At 41.5% G+C, this 16,120-nt stretch overlaps 1 protein-coding gene across 15 annotated transcripts in view; it reads right to left on the minus strand.

Moving 5' to 3' along the window:
- SPECC1 (sperm antigen with calponin homology and coiled-coil domains 1) overlaps positions 1-16,120 on the minus strand; it is an 85,734-nt gene that overhangs the window by 13,912 nt on the left and 55,702 nt on the right. For 7 of the 15 annotated variants that reach the window (XM_079325389.1, XM_079325392.1, XM_079325391.1 and 4 more), the window contains one exon: positions 12,167-13,430. In XM_079325389.1, the coding sequence (XP_079181515.1) occupies positions 13,409-13,430 (22 nt within the window). In that variant the 3' untranslated portion in view covers positions 12,167-13,408. Of the gene's footprint in view, positions 1-4,768; positions 4,872-5,766; positions 5,918-8,171; positions 8,254-9,018; positions 9,120-9,310; positions 9,457-12,166; positions 13,431-14,735; positions 14,798-16,120 lie in introns of those variants that run through there. The other 8 variants (XM_079325396.1, XM_079325395.1, XM_079325397.1 and 5 more) reach the window with 3 other exon arrangements.

Here is a 16,120-nt window from a genome sequence, read left to right on the forward strand (position 1 = left end):
TCAGGGGACGTGTCACTGTCCACCAGAGCAAACCTGACTGTGTTAATGGTGTGACAAAGCTCTTTCCTGCTGGCTCAGCAGGCTCTGATCCCAGGCACACAGCTTGGTGTGGCACCAGGGAAATGTCCCAGAGCAGAGACTCTGCCATGAACACTGCTCAGAATGAATGGATGGCTGCCATGCAAACCTGGAGGGGTTTTGTGCAGTGTTTTTCTACACCCACATCACAAAGCCAGGAGTTATTTGTTTTGTTGTTAATCTTCACAAGACCACAGTACTGTGGGAATTCCAGCCTTTCCAGGCTGCACATAAACTGTGCAGGACAGCAGAGGGGATTTAGTTCCTAAATATAGCCCTTATTTTCCAGACTAAAAAAGAAACCTTCAAACACAGATGTGTTCAAGTACAACTGGCCATGAAGGAGCTTTGGGATCTCCTATAAAGTAGGTCCTCATAAAATGCAGCCTCAGGAATGCACCTGCTTGATGCATCTGCAGTCCAAAAATTGCCATCCTGCTGTGTGTCCCAGCAGAATCCATCTCCCAAAGAATGGTCCCATGACCACCTGACCAAAGGGAATATGTTCTGTCCATCTTTGTGCATCACTGGGTCACACTTAATCCTGGATCTCATCCAGCCAGCAAACCAAGCAAAAAAGCATCAAAAAAAGCAGGGGGGAACAACATGGAATAGGGCTTGAGAACAAGGAGGATTTGGAGGAAATACTGCCCAGCAGAACGAGAAAAGGAATGTGAATTCCTGTGAGAAAAAGAAAGCCACAAATTCGTAAACAAAAAGCTGGTATTAGTCTGAGTTTAAATTGAACACAAAAGGATAAAGAGCTTTATATTACATCCACTGCCAAACCACCAGTCGAGCAGTCTCTTGCTATAATTACTTGACAAACAGCAAATACTCCAACAGCTTGATTTTTCTCCCTAAGCTTTTTTATCTCTGCTCCATGAAGAGCTGCCTTGACCCACAGCTGATGCACTGACACTGCCAGAGTCAGGGAGGTGACACCATGCAATGGAAAGCACAGATCAGGAACACATGAAAGACAAACATTTTCAGAGGTACAGCTGCCATTTCCCTTTGTAAGGTCTAGGACATTCCCTGTCTGCTCCTATTTAACATTCTTCTCCTTAAAACAACCACATAGCTCTACTGTGAGAGATGGTGAATCCCAAACAGATCTTGTTAAACCAAACATCACTTTGAACAAAAGAATAACCATGAAACTGTATTGAAGGAAAGAGCCAGTCTCAGCTCCTCTTCTCTGGGCCACAGGAAGGGTGTGTAATGGTTGAAAAGAGCATGGAAATAGTTCCACATTCATTAACATGGTGGCAATTCCTTCTCCTCTCTAGAGAGAGCATGTGTGGCAGAAACAATAATCCTCAATTCTAATGATCATGGGTTAAGTGCCTCTTGAAGTTCTGTGTGTTCACAATACATCTGTGAATAGTAAAAGACTTTAATCTAGAGAGGTTTGGCCCCTTGACAAATGGTCTCTACAGAGAGCAAAGAGGAACAGGGCACTTAAATGACACCACAGTCACTAATGACATGATTATGAAAGGTGATAATGCAACAAGAATGACTCTCAGCAGCTTCCAGGAGCTCCAGCTCACAGGAACCAAGCCTGTTAGAAAAGAGGCACCCAATTCCTGCTTCACACTGCTGCTAAGAACTATCATCTTTTTAAATAGATGAAAAAACCCACAAGACAACAGAGAAAAAGCTATTTTAACACAAATAGCTTACTCTCAGCAGGCTTTGTGGTAAACGAGTTTCAGAGGCACAAAAGCATTGCTCAAGCCTGGTCACCTCATGGCCCTACATGACACACCATGATGTTAATGAACTCAGCCTGTGTATCTAGCAGAAGAGAGCCTGTGCACAATTCTTATAGGGATCTATACATTAGATCTGTTTTTTTAAGGTGGAGATTTTCCCATTAAAAAGTTTTGCACAAAGACATTGAGCCCAAAGCCTGATTTCACCACAATTCTTGTTATTACTGAGACTTTTTAGCACCTCCCCTTCATAGTTATTCAGAATCAACAGCCAAAATGCCAGATAACACCCATTTGGGCACCAAAACATGACAACTGAAATAATACAATCAGTCGTACCACAGTTTGTGCAATCCCATTTTCATATTCTTTTCTCCTAGTCATGAAACTGAACTCCCACTTTATTTGCACTCTAGTGATTCTGTTTTCATGTCCTCAATATTTTTTCTTAGTATGCATATCTTTCTGATATCAAATCACTGTTTAAATAAGGAACTTAGAATTGACATAGCCAATTACAGAAACACAGATGCTTTCATGTTTCCCCTCGGTTACTGTAAACTCATGAAATTTCTTTCTTTAAAAAGCAAACAAAACTCTCCAGGCCACTGCTAATTTGTGTTGCACTTCCCCCAACTCCCCTCAGTGTCCCTGGTTTGTTTTATGAGATTGCCTCCTGGGGAACATGCTGAAGTTCAAAGCCAGGGAATGTTCCCACTATAGTCTATACAAGGAGAGTTCTTTATGGTTGGACTTCATCTTAAACTAAATGATTCTATATTTGCCAGAAGCAGGATGAAAATTTCTATCTACAGCATAAGTTTTGCATGAATTAAAGCATTTAAAAAGTGGAATCTTGTGTGCTGGTCCCTAGGTCTCATCCCCAGATACCCTTCATTCAGTTTTCCTCAGGGAATGTGGGACATGGGGAGTAGCTGCTACTGAGAGTATCACTTATTCTAATTCATTTTGCTGATATTGCTTAATGAAACCATAATTTAAACAGAAAGGAATTCCCCTCTTCTTCCCCAGCTCAGATGAGGAACTTCTACTACATATTTTGCCACCAAAAAGAGAAGCTAGGCAGCCAAGAATCAAGTTTTTTTATGCTTTCATTCTGCTGTGTCACAGAGCTAAAAAGAGTTTGCATTCAAATTTCTCCCTGTTTCTGGGCTTCATGTGAGGAATGACATGATTATCCTGGAATTTGCACAGATGATGCCTCACAGACAGGGGTGTTATCTCTGGAAAAGAAGTCATGCACGTCATCAGGGCTCTGCTCTGTGAGTTCATTACCTCATTCCACCCTTGCAGTGGCTCAGGCAGGAAGGAGGATGACGTTCTTTACTCCATTGCTTGTACTCAAGAATGATAAAAATTCCCTGTGGAGCTAAACATCAGCCTTACCATGGCAGTGCAAGGGTCTGGGAAAAGCAAGTTCATGATGAGTTAGTGAATGCACAGCAAAGAGTGCAATGGGAATGAGAAGCTGAGGAAGAATGTCCAAGAGAGAATGAATCCCTATAAACAAAGCAGTGAAGACAGAGAGGCAAATTTATCACTATAAATCAATATTGTGATGCTGCTTTGGTTCTTCTGACCTTAATATCTACCCTGAGATGTCACACAGGCAAAGCCACATCCCTTTTTTCTAAAAGCAGTACATTTAGTTCAACTTGGATGTGAATCAGAGAAAGAAACCTACGGGCTCAGAGAACCTCCTAAACAGTGAACTCATCATTGTTAGATTGTTTTGAGAGTGAAGGAAGCTCCTCAAAGGTGCCATTTCAAACAAAAAAAAAAAAAAGGCAACACTGCCAGAAGAAAGAGATAGGTTTGCTGGCTTAACAGAAGCTGGACTTGGGAAAGTTGTATTTCATTAATTGTTTTCTGAGGACTGCGTGGGAATGTTCCCACATACTTTCAAACCCAAGCCCAGGAGAATTTTAGTAGAGGAGATATAAAATAAATCAACAGCACAGAACACACAATTACAGTAGTGTGTTTGAGGCAGTATCACAGAACTGGAGGCTAAACACTAACCCTGGCCTTACTCTTTCCAAGCTGTGTCCAACACCTTCCTTCTGGGAAATTGCTGCAAGCCAGATGAACACAGCAGTGCTAAGAAACAACTGAAAGGAAAACTTCTGTCCTCTCTTCCAAACTCCTGCACCCTGCAGCTAATGCTTCACAAAGAGTTGTTCAGGAAGAAAATAAAAATTATTATTGACTTTAAATATGGAGTCTGCTTTTATTAGAGACTTGCTCCAGGGTGCACAACATGTGGTGATAACTGCTTTTGTCTTCTGCTCCTAGTAACAAATAATATCATTCCTAAGAAAGAAAACTCCCAACATTATACCAAACCAAGACTTTCCTGCACATCCAGCATCTACCACAGGATGAAATATTGTCTGTAACTGCTTTTCTTGCAGAACCAACACGAGCCAGGTAAAACAGCAATGGCCATGCAAGACCTGGACAAACCATTAGCCCTGATAAACACTAAAAATCACTATGCAAAGAAATGAGAATGTCTCAGGCAGCCTTTGTAAAATCAAGCTGCAAACTCCATTTGGTCAAGGCAACACAATGAAATATTTCTTTGGTTTTGCAGACAGGACTAAAGAAAAAATTCACACAATAATGGACTGCCCACAGAAAAACTACTAGATTGTACTTTCAAAAACTGATGCTAAATTGAGGCTGCTGCACATATACACTCTGTTCCTCACCCACCAGCAGTCTTTAGTGCAGTAACTACTTTGGGGTTTGTATACAAGATACTTATGACAACACAATATTGGGGACTGCAGTGTTCAAGAAGTCTGAAGGAAGAGGATGGAAACAGCCTATAAAAGTAAACATGCAAAAATCAACACACAGTAATATTCATATTTCTTTGAAGTGACTGCTGCATACTACAGGAAAGTGACTGAAGTAAAAAGGTACCTTTTTACCTCTCTTACCTGGTAACCTTCAGTCTTCTTTTGGCACCATTTCAACAAAGCATTCCTCTTGGAACCCCCATACTCCCGAGCCAGGGCTGCCAGGGGGTCCTTTCTCTCCACACTAAACCAGGGAAGAAGGGAGAAGACAATAATTCTCTTGAAATCTCTTCAGTTTTTACCAGTGTGTAAATAATATCTGTATGACAAAGCTGAATGGCAGCACAGAACATGAACATAAATGAAACTGAATTAGGTTTTGGAGCTTGCATTTAGTATTTTCCTTTACACAAGGTAAATTCAGGTGGTGTCACTGTACATGAAGAGCTGAAAAAACAGAACCTGTGGATATCCAGTGGTGTGCATTAACCAAACATTTCTATCATTATTTTCATCAGCTTTACTTATACAATTTTCAAGTAATCTCTTTATTTTATATATTGAAAATTAGGATTTAGGTGTAAAATTGAAAGAAACTGCCTAAAGTGTCTGTAACAGTAAATTCACACACAGTTGAGCTGTTGTAAAACAAGGTCTTGAATAAAATGAAAAATGTGAAAGTTAAGGACATTTAAAGGCCAACAATCTAAACACTCACACTGTCTTCACTCCACAGCTTCTACTGGTGGGAATAACAGCAGAGATCAGAGGAAAATACATGTTTTTTCTCAAGAGAGAAGAAAATTATGTGTCCAATTTCCTTCAGACCTCAGAGCCTCTGGTTTTTAGCTTACCACAACATGCAAAATGACAGTAAGATAATGAGGGCTGACCACATGTACACATGATGGAATTCTTGTGTACAACTCAGTGGTTCCTGAAAGCTTGCTATCCTCATTTCCCATTTTACAGGTAACTGTGATCACTACAATCTGAATTTTCATATCTGGATCTAACAGAGCCTGGTAATTCCCAGCAGGTCTGCTCTGGAGACAAGGTCTTCCAGATTAAAATATTTATCTTGGTTCCAGGTAATGCTGTTGGTCTGTCCTGTTTTTCCCAGGAAGCTGGGCTGATACCTGAGTTTGCTTTGGGGTTTCAAGCAGCTGGGGGTGGAGGAAAGCATCCTGCTGCTGAAGGCCATGGGGGGTTTGCTCAGGGATTCCAGGGAGGGGCTTTTGCGGAGGTAATGGTCTGGCTTCAGCTCTTCATTTCTCCCCTTCAGAAGGTCTGTGGGAATTAAAAAAAAAAAAAACCTGTCAGTTTGCAGGCTGAGGAATTTGATTAATCACTGTCCTGCCACCCCAGCACACAATATGTAGTCTGTTGTTTTGATTCTAAACAAATGTACTCATTTGTTCATTAAACACACATGGGGCTAGGAAACCTTGAGCAGATTAGAGGTGACCACAACAAGGAATGGCTTTGATGATTTCAACAGTACAGGCTGCCTGGTTTCCTGTGATTGATACTCCTGATGGGGGGTAGGGGCCTCAGGTGAATGAAGGGAAATACCAAAATCTACAGTCTTAAAGGTTCAAAAGCTGAGCACCAGATATCTTCACCAGATGACTGAGCAGCCCTAGTACAAGGATTTCTTTTCTGCCATTAGCATACTTGCAACAAGAAAGCCTCTTGTCTCCTGAATACATCCCAGGGAAAGACACCTATTCCTCATGATGTCTGACATAACTTTGAGAAGGCTGAATATATTCACAGCAGATGCATCTATATTTTTCTAACATATATTACATAATTTATATAATGTATTCATGATATATATTGTTATATAGTCAAAAGAAAATCACTGCATATCAGTTCATGAGGGGATGTAACAAGCCAGAACTGCACATCATGTTATCAGAATTTAATGAATGTGAGACAGAACTTTTTCATCTCTTTTTCAGTTACATCCCTATGATAATTTTCAATTAATGCCATATCACCAAGGTGTGAATTCCTTCTTATCTCAGCTTCAGCTCCCTTTGACTTATTTCTGGGTGCTAGAAAGCCCAGATGGAGCCAGTAAACCTCTGACTCTTAAAGATCACAGCCAAAGACCAGCTCTGGGTAAAGTAATCCATGCTCCTCTCCAACTATGTAACATTTAGGTCATATTAGGGACATCACAGAACCCTGCTGTGACACTGGTCAGATGGAATCAGCCAGAAGATTTTCATTATGGAGACTACTTCACTCTGAATTTCCTTGGGGATAATTTTTGATTCACTGTTGTTTGCATAGGGCTTGGATCAACTGCCTTCTAAGATTATTTAGATTGGAACCAGAGCTGTTACAACTTTACAGTGAGTAAGCCTTTGCTATGCATTATTGGAACTAAATTAAATCCAGGTACAAAGAGAAGCTGTAAATACAGGAACTTGTTAAGTAAGCAGCCATAATTTTTTACCATACAATGGCTTATAAAATATCTGTTGATTTTAACAGATTTTCACAGAACTGTCTATGGGAAATAACAGAAATTACCCATGGCCCACAGTGAGATATTTATTGTTAAGAACTGGCATCATATTACACAGTTGATAGATTATTTCACTCTACAGTAAACTGGCAGAGATTAAAAAGGTCTTATGTTGTGTTTGGGATCTATACACTCATGCAAGTCTTCCTGGAAACCAACTGATACCAGTAAATAAACCCTGTCCATTTCCCTAGACAGAAGCAGACACTTCTGCTTGCTTAGCCACGTTCTAATTTCTTTCCTGTATTAGCAAACTTTTGCAGAAAATTCAGTCTAGCCATCAAGAAGTTGTGACAGATTTTTTTTTTTTGTCCTTTCTTTCAGTTTCACTACAGGAATATAATATTTAATCTGTCCTTAAAAACTCAATAACCTGTTGTTACCAACTTTGATTCCAATGCAACAACTACACTCAGGACCAGATAATCAAAATAAAGGGCCCTAGAGAAAATGGGAAACAAACACTGGAAGAAAAGAATATTAAATGACAAGAGAACAAAAGCAAAGTGTGAAATGAAAACAAACTCATCTCTTGAGAACTCTCAAAACAAACTATTTCCAGCCCAAATATGACTGTTCCTAAAACAGTCACATCAGTAACTGAAATGTTTGATGTATTTCAAATGAAGCTCAATTTAAAAACAAATAAACCCTAAGAAGACAGTGCTTTGGGCTCGCTCCAGAGACATACATGTTGAACAAAATCCAGCCCTCTCCAGTTCCACAGCATGGATTACAGAGGTGCCATGGATATTTCTGAATAAAGAAGGGGAGTTTGTGTTGGCAAACCACAATAAATCAGCTATTTTTTTAGTTATGATCAAGATGGGAATAGAAGCACAACAAAATTAATGAGTTCTGTAAAACAAAGACATTGGAGGCACTTTTCATGTTTCCTTTGACCATGTAAGAAGAGGAAAAATGGCTCAGGCAGAAGCCAACAGTTAATAACAAGTTTAGTTAATAAAAAGAGGCAGTACCTGTACATTTATCACAACTTACCTGCCAGAGGGAGGTCTGACAGATCTGCATGCCTGGCAATGCCCTTGCTGGCTGGCTTGGCATTGTTATACACAGAATGTCTCTGTGAAACAAAGGTGCAAGAGGTAATTGAAGAATTATTGGCCATCGTGCTTAAATGAGCAGAAAGAAGTTTCTGCTGTCTCAAGATCACAAAGAATGTGGAGGGACACAGAAACCTTTCAGCAGGGTATCAGCTGGACCTAGAGCTGGGTAAATAATTGTGAAAAATAAAAGTACAAGGGGACAATATTTTATCTGGCAATAGACTGGTTCCTGAACTACTTTACACTTCCATTTGTATGATTTTTCTCTTGCCAAACCTAATTTAGTGCCACCAAAAATGAGGATGCCTGTTCCCAACCCTGACTCTGCTCCCAACACCCTGAGTCATATGTCAGGAGGATTCCTGAATTTGCAACCCCAGCACCAGTTTACAATTAATACCCCATAAAACACAGGTCCCAGACCTCACTGGAACTCAGAGCACACATCTTGGAAACTTCAATCCCACATCTCCTAACTCAAGTGCCAGCTCCCTAGTTCAGTGTGATGTTTCTTCTATCTCACTCCCAATAACTGAGACCTCTTTTCTGCTCCATGGTGATAAAAGTTCAGAACTGTATTTCACAGAGGTCACATCCGTCCACCGAGACCTCTAAGCTGAAGTCAAGACAAACTCACTTTGATCCTTTTTGTTAGGACCACAGCATTTGATGTTCCACAGCAAACAAACAGATGAGTTTCCCCTTCCCCCTGTCAGCAGATGCTGGAGCCAGCACTGTGTCCACCTCTTTTGAATCTACAAGGAGGGAAGAGCTTCTTGTACCTGCATTGGGGAAACAGCAGCTGCTGGGGCTGTCCTCACTGGAATTCCACTGAGAGGGCTCCTGGGCACCTTGTGAACTGGGACATTTTGTCCACTGCTACCTGCAAGGAAAAATCATGGAAACATCTGGATTTCAAACCCAGCTATCATTCTGTTGTCAGATCAGGGAACCACTATGTGGTGACATTCCCTAATTATACATATTTATGACAGAAAATCCCCATCCAGAAACAAGAAGCAGATCCTGCTCAGGGCTAGAATTTTTTTTTTTTTTACTACAATGTTTAAATACCTGAGCATCCCAAGTCGAATGACTTTATCAGTGACTTCACAGTGGCTGCAGACTCTGGGGGTGTGGGGGATGCTCTGCTGAGGCAGACCCCCTGCCAGCGGCTGCCTGTGTCTGACTCCACAGAATCCACCTCCTCAGCTGCCAGCCTGCAAGGCACACACCACAGCAGAGTCAGGGCAAGCACAGATTAAAGATGTTCACTGATAGAGAAGCAAATCCAACAATGGGCAGGTTTTACTGCAATGCCCAGAACATGCACCACTCTTAGAATATTCAGGTCCTTTTCTTGCAGTGCCTGGCAAACACTAAATCACTGAGTCTAACAAACTTTTATGCATTGTTAACCATTTCATCCCAATTCCCAGGCCTCACACAGGAAGGAAGATTTTCATAGGAAAAATAAAAAAGCAGTTTGATGTGAGTTTTGAGTAATTATCAATAATTACCTGAAGATGGGCATTCAGTACAGCACAAATGCCAAGGGGCTACTGTGGCTCTCAGTTTACAGTGAGGAAAGTAACCAAAAATACACTTTAGAGTAAAAACTCGTTTCAAATATGTCAACAGAGACATGTGCTAAATAAATGAACCCTCAATCACAGTTCATAAGCACTTATATGGGGAATAAAACTCTTAAGTGCTTCATCCTAGCAGACACAGGAAGGCCAAGATCCAATGGCTAGAATGAAGATACACCACATAGAAAAGGTTTTCTATTTTAACAGGAATGATAAAGAAGTTATTCCTTTGGAAAAAAATTCTGAAGTCATGATCAGGTGCTGGACTTGGATAAGTTCATACAGGAAAGCCCAGAGCTGTGTTAAACATCAAATATAATCACACAGTGAAAAGTTGCTTCTAGTCAAGTATTTTACATGATATTGTTTAGTGACTTACCTGATTTTCTCAGGCAGACTTGGAGTGCAATTACCTAGCTTTAGTTTTGGAAAGCTGCAAGCAAATACAGTCTAGTCATGTACCAAGAGATTATCTGTACCCTTCCCATTGCTCAGAACCTGCACATGAGCTGCTGAGCAGCAGGTCCTGAGCTATCACCACATTTCCCTGTATTTACCATGTTTGATACACACCAAGAGCTACATGAACACAAAACCAGAAATGATTTCATAGGGTGCATGAAGGACTCCATCCAGAAAGTGCCTATGGGGCTGAACAACTTCTGTGAGCTAAAAACAGAACTAAGAGCCTTTTCCTTTCCCTTTAGCCATCAGAAAATGGAAGTGGCTAAAGGGTGTCAGTGAGTAAGAGTGACTCAAGTTTCTATTTCTGGCAGGGCTTAGGGAGATGCTGTCTTTAGGCAGACTTTTGCTATTTCTTTAATTCATTGAAGCTTCTTGTGTGCCAGGGGAGCCTGCAGAGGCAGATGGCTGGAGAAAAAGCCATTTCAGTCCCATTCTCATTTAATCCAATAAAGAGGAAAGGCAGATTGGATAAGATTCACTGAGCTCTGAGGGAGCCAGTGTTTTGCTACCCTGTGAGTTCCAGCCTTCACTTTTTGTTCTGTGGTTCATAAAGCAAAAACAACAAATCAACACGACAGCATTTTCACCTGAGTTAGACAAACCACAAAAACTGAGTCCTGCTTCTGGCAAAGTATGAAGGATAAATTTCTACCTCAAGATCCCAAACCACACAGTGAAATGTATTACACTTTCAGTCTGGCTTTTGACTGCAAAAGGATGCAAACATGTTAAACAGAGTCACTAGACCAGCCCTTATGCCACAGAAGAGTCCACTGAGAATTCAGGTACTATTATTCTCTCATTATGAGGATTCAAGTGCTGGAGTTACAACCATTTTCAATGTTTTTTTAGGATGCTTCCTGTAATCCTCCATGTGTACATTTGTAATAGGCAGCCTGAAACAACCTCTTTGATTAAATACAATCACCACACAAAAAAAGAGGCCTCCCATGCTGCAAATCTTGGCAAAAAAGATAAGAACAATAGTCCTGAGAGCCACTTGCTTAAATTAAAACAGCACATGCCAGCCAACAAGCAATGGAGAGACAAAACTGGTGAGCACTTAACCTTAAAAAGAAAAATCTGAGTGATAGGGGGATGCAAGTATGTGTACACAGATGGGCTTCTTAAGAGAGAAGCAGAACAGCAAGAGCTTAACTTGCAGTAGCTAATTCAGGAGGACAGCAGAGAGCACAAATTAGAAAGATTAATGATAAGCCAGAACTTCAAACCCAAAATGACTCCTCCTTATGCACAGCATTTCTTCAGCTTAGCACATCTTAGGTTATCCAAGAGACTAGACAAGTTCTGCTACAAAAATGAGGGATTTGAACAAAATGTCACCACTTGCTGTATGCTTTCCTGGAAACAAGAATGAATGGGTCACACAGATAAATGCTGCACATGCAGCTGGCTGAAGTGGAGCAGCTCCAGGAGGAAGCAGAGCACTGGAGCCACAAAGGAATTAAAATGTGCAGCCCCTTTCACAAAACCACTGCTGAGTTTCATTCATTCACTGGTGAGAGAAGTAGATGCAGAGAGCTTTTCTCTAACAGCAAGAGTGAGTCTCCCTGTTTCCTAGGTTTGAAATACATGGACAACTGACTGATAACAAGGTGCAAGTCTTTCTGGGCTTAATGTACAGATTTTTGGCAAACTCAGCCTTTTCATGTTTGTAAAAATTCTAAACTGCTCTGATAACTGTCACAGCAGGCCTAAGATCACATTTTCAGACTCCCCAATTTCATCTTTGACAGTTCCTGTCATTGTGACTCCTCCTGAACTCCAAGGCACACAAATAAGAGACACACATCTACCACTGCACAGAAGAGAAGCTAAGGGCAGGCAGCAGACAATTCCAAACACTTAAACATTTATTTGGCACTTCAATGTATATTTCTTAAACATAAAAACCAACATTCATCAGCTGCCAGCACAGCAGAAAAGGCAACACAAGTGTGCATATAGGCAAACACTCCAGTAGCACGGCACAAAGGTGGGGGCCATGCCAAAGCCAGGACATCCTGTGGAATTCTCCACTAGCTCAGCCTGCTCCCACACCAGGCCCTTGCTAGGTCTTCACATCCAGAAGAAAAGGACAGAAATCCCACAGTCAAAACACAGAATTCCAGTCTTGGAACAAATGGTGAGAATCTCCTGGTAGAGATGGTGACCTCTGAGTTTTTCCTCAGCATCCATGGAAAGCTCTCTCCAGGTGTCTCTGGCTGCAGAGCTGAACTTCAAGTTCTCCCTGATCATCAAATACTTCACCTGAGTTAAAGGCATGAGAACAACTCCTTTCTGAGAGGGTGTTCACTAAAGGCTTGATATGCTCAGTTCTTTTCCTTCCGTTCTCTCCATCCGCAGTTCTTGCAGGAGGACAAAGCTGGCAGGAACCTGCCCCGGGGGTCACAGCAGGACACTCCGTGCTGTCCCCGCCCAGCAGCGCCGGCTCGGCCGTGCCACCCAGTGGCGAGAGCCTTGTCCATGCAGGACTGAGAGCCTGAGCCGGCAGAGCAGCTGAGAATCACTGAGTCAATCTGTCTCCACTCAGTTCTGCTGCTGGATTTCAGTGACCTATCCCCAGGTGTGTCTGTACAAACCAGCTGATCTCTTACATGTACTCAGACACACAGAGATAGATCATAGAATATAATACTACATGGAGAATTTATGTATATGCCACTAAATATTACAAATCAGACATACACACTCAGTTTAATTTTTGCTTAAGGTTAAGATGGCATGTTTGAATGCCTGTTTCAAGGAAAATAGTCCCATCTCTCCAAACAAGAAAGCTCTCAGTTATTTCAGATCCCCAAATCTCTGTGATTACTTCTCATGGCTTAGGTGGCTTTAGAGTAATTCAGAACTTCTTCTGCCTCCTGGTGTCTTCTGAAGAGAGAAGCCTTCTGAAACAAAGAGAGAGGCTCTTGCCCATGGGGAAGAGGTGGACCTGAGCATTCACACTTTGCAATACACTTGAATTTTGCAGGGTTATAAAAAAAAAACCAGAGGTGCTTTCTTGAATTGAAACTTCCCTTTTTCAGCTGGGAGTTGAAGGCAAGTCCTGCAGTGTCTCACAGGCCTGGCTGTGCCTCCTTTCAGGGCTGTGTTAGCTGGCAGAGATCAGGCACCTGTGGAGAGACACACAGCAGTTGGGGAGGTTGTGGAAAGCCACACCATGCCCACCCTGAGGTACAGCTCTCTATTTTACATCATCCCATCATCTCTAAATTAAGGGGAGTCAGGGAAATGCCAGTGGTGTGGCTAGTAGTTAAAGGAGTGCCTTAACACTTCACTGATTTGCTTTTGAGATGCAATGAGCAACAATAGTAGAAAATAAATCTATGCTGCTCAGATAGGAAGAAATTAATTATTTACAGCAGGGAATCAATGTAGGACAGGGGTGGTAGTGCCCCTGTCTTTCCCCTCTGACTGTTCAGACTATTCATTCAAAAAGGGTACATGGAGCCACCCAGGCAGCTGAGCTGCTCTACCTCAACCAGAGTTTGAGGGTCCTTTCACTAAAGGGAATGGAATAACCTCATCCAATGTAAAAATACCCACCAAGAACTCCCTGACAAACCCAAACCCCCACACCAAACAACTCTGAGGAGCAAACAAACACTGCTTTGAGAGCCCTGCTCTGCCACCCTCCTTTGCTTGCTGTGAGAGCAGAGTGAACTCTCAAACCTCTGTGAGACAGAACAGCTGCAAACACAGGCACAAATGAGCAGCACATCAGCACATACAGACTGACAGCAGGGTTTAATACACAGAGTACAAGCTCATTTCCAGGAGAAAAGCATGTGACACTGCCATGCTGTGGCATTGGAGACTTTAGGAGGAAAAACAGAAGCAAATTAGTGGGATGCATCACAATGTTCAGTTTAGGCTTCCGTTTGAAGATCTGGTTAATTTTCTTTATTATTCTAAGAAGTCGCTCATTTAATTACAGATTTAATTTCCCTAAGTACTACTCCTGGCCCAACTGTCTTCCCTCCATGTTCTTAGTTCAAGGCACAAAATGTTTTAGTGCCAAAGTAATTTTGACAATTTGAAGGCAGAATCAAAGCAAGACCTTGAAACTTTTACTTAGGATCTTATCCTGTCTGGTCTTGAAAAGCTCCAAGGATGGAGACTATTTAACTTCAATTTCCACTACCTATGAGGAGACAGATACACAACAGTGGATTGTAAACTTCTGCATTTTACTGCAGAGAAATAACATTAATTAGGATGTAAAAATACCATAGAAGACTGCCTCAAGCACAGGTTAATCAATTTGTAGTTTCTACCAGTACTAACTTGGGACAAGTTAACTCCTTTCTCCCTTATTCCATTTGGTTGATGCATTCATGACCAACCTCCCCCCAACATTCTTAGTCATAGAATTAGACATTTAATCTGTGTTAAAGATGCCTTTGGGAGGCTCTTACCTTCATTCAGTTGAACTCTGATGACCTCATCAGGATTTTTTCTGCAAGTTCTTTGGCTGTTCCTAAACCAAAAATGACTTTTTGTCTGATGAGAAGAACGTAACGGTGAAATCAAACTTGGAGGCAGGAACTCAGGCAGCCACAGGCAAACATTAAAATGGCAGGATGTTGTAGGAGATAAATTGGCTTCAAGATGAATTTGAGAGGTGGAGTCTAATGACCCTCAAGAGATGGCTGAGATTTTGCCAAAAACCTTTGAGTAGCAAGCTCTTTGGAAGGTACATTTTCCAATAAGAGTTTAAAAATCAGACAGGAAACTTTCACTAGGGACTGTCAGACATTCAGCTGAGCGTGCAGCTGCTCAGCATTAGCAAACATGAGGAATACTTTATAGACTCTGCTAAGGTATCATGCTACAAACTGCTTCCACCAGTGCTGAGCACACATCAAAATCACCACAGGCACCAGAATCTGCTGCTGATTCTGAGCAGTGGCATTTGTGAAAGCTGACAAAGTGACAATGAGAATACCCCCAGAACTTCCTGGGTGAAGGAAGTTGAGGTGCTGGGAGAGACAGAAACCTCAGGAATGCAAAAATATTTGGAAGTGTAGAACTGGCTCTCAGCAGGAGCTTTGGTGATTTCAGGAATTTATTTCATAGGTCAGCTGAGCTTTAAAATTCCAGTGTTCAGCTGCTGATCACTGGTTTGTTTACAGGGACTTCCCCAGGCTTCATTATGCTCCCCATACCACTCAGTACAGACACTCTGCACACTCTGAGAGTCAAATGAATTATCCTGACAGATGCAAAATTTGGTTTCATTACCTGCCTTTGAAAGAGAATCAATATTGCCCACTGCAGCATATCTGGCTCCATGACCAAGGCAATACTCACAGCAAGCTACACAGAGAATCAACATGACACAGAGACAGACACATCCATGTGTGTGTGACACAAAGGGAGACACAAAAGCCAAAACTGACTTCATTAAATACATGTCTGAACATTTCCTCCTGGAACTACAGCTCTATGGATTCTGGGGTTTCAATTTAAAAAGGAGTATTTGCAACTCAGGCCTCTTATACCAAAGAGCTCATAATGTTCCTTATAGATGGAATATAAATATTCCAGTTTGCAAATTAACAGATCATCTTCTATTCATTTGAAGTAATATCAAATGTATCTTAAAAGCCAAAATAATACAGAGGGGAAGCTATGAGAATATGATTCCCCACCCTCATATAGGAACTGTGCTTTCAACAAGTGAAATTTCATTAAGAACAAATTAGGAATGGAAACAGAGCCCAGAACCTTAAGTACTGTCTGGTAATCATTTTGTCTGAGTACATAGTCTGTAACAGCTTTGCTTTGCATCCACTTGGGA

The sequence above is a fragment of the Erithacus rubecula genome, assembly GCF_903797595.1.
Source record: "Erithacus rubecula genome assembly, chromosome: 22".
NCBI lineage: Eukaryota > Metazoa > Chordata > Aves > Passeriformes > Muscicapidae > Erithacus > Erithacus rubecula.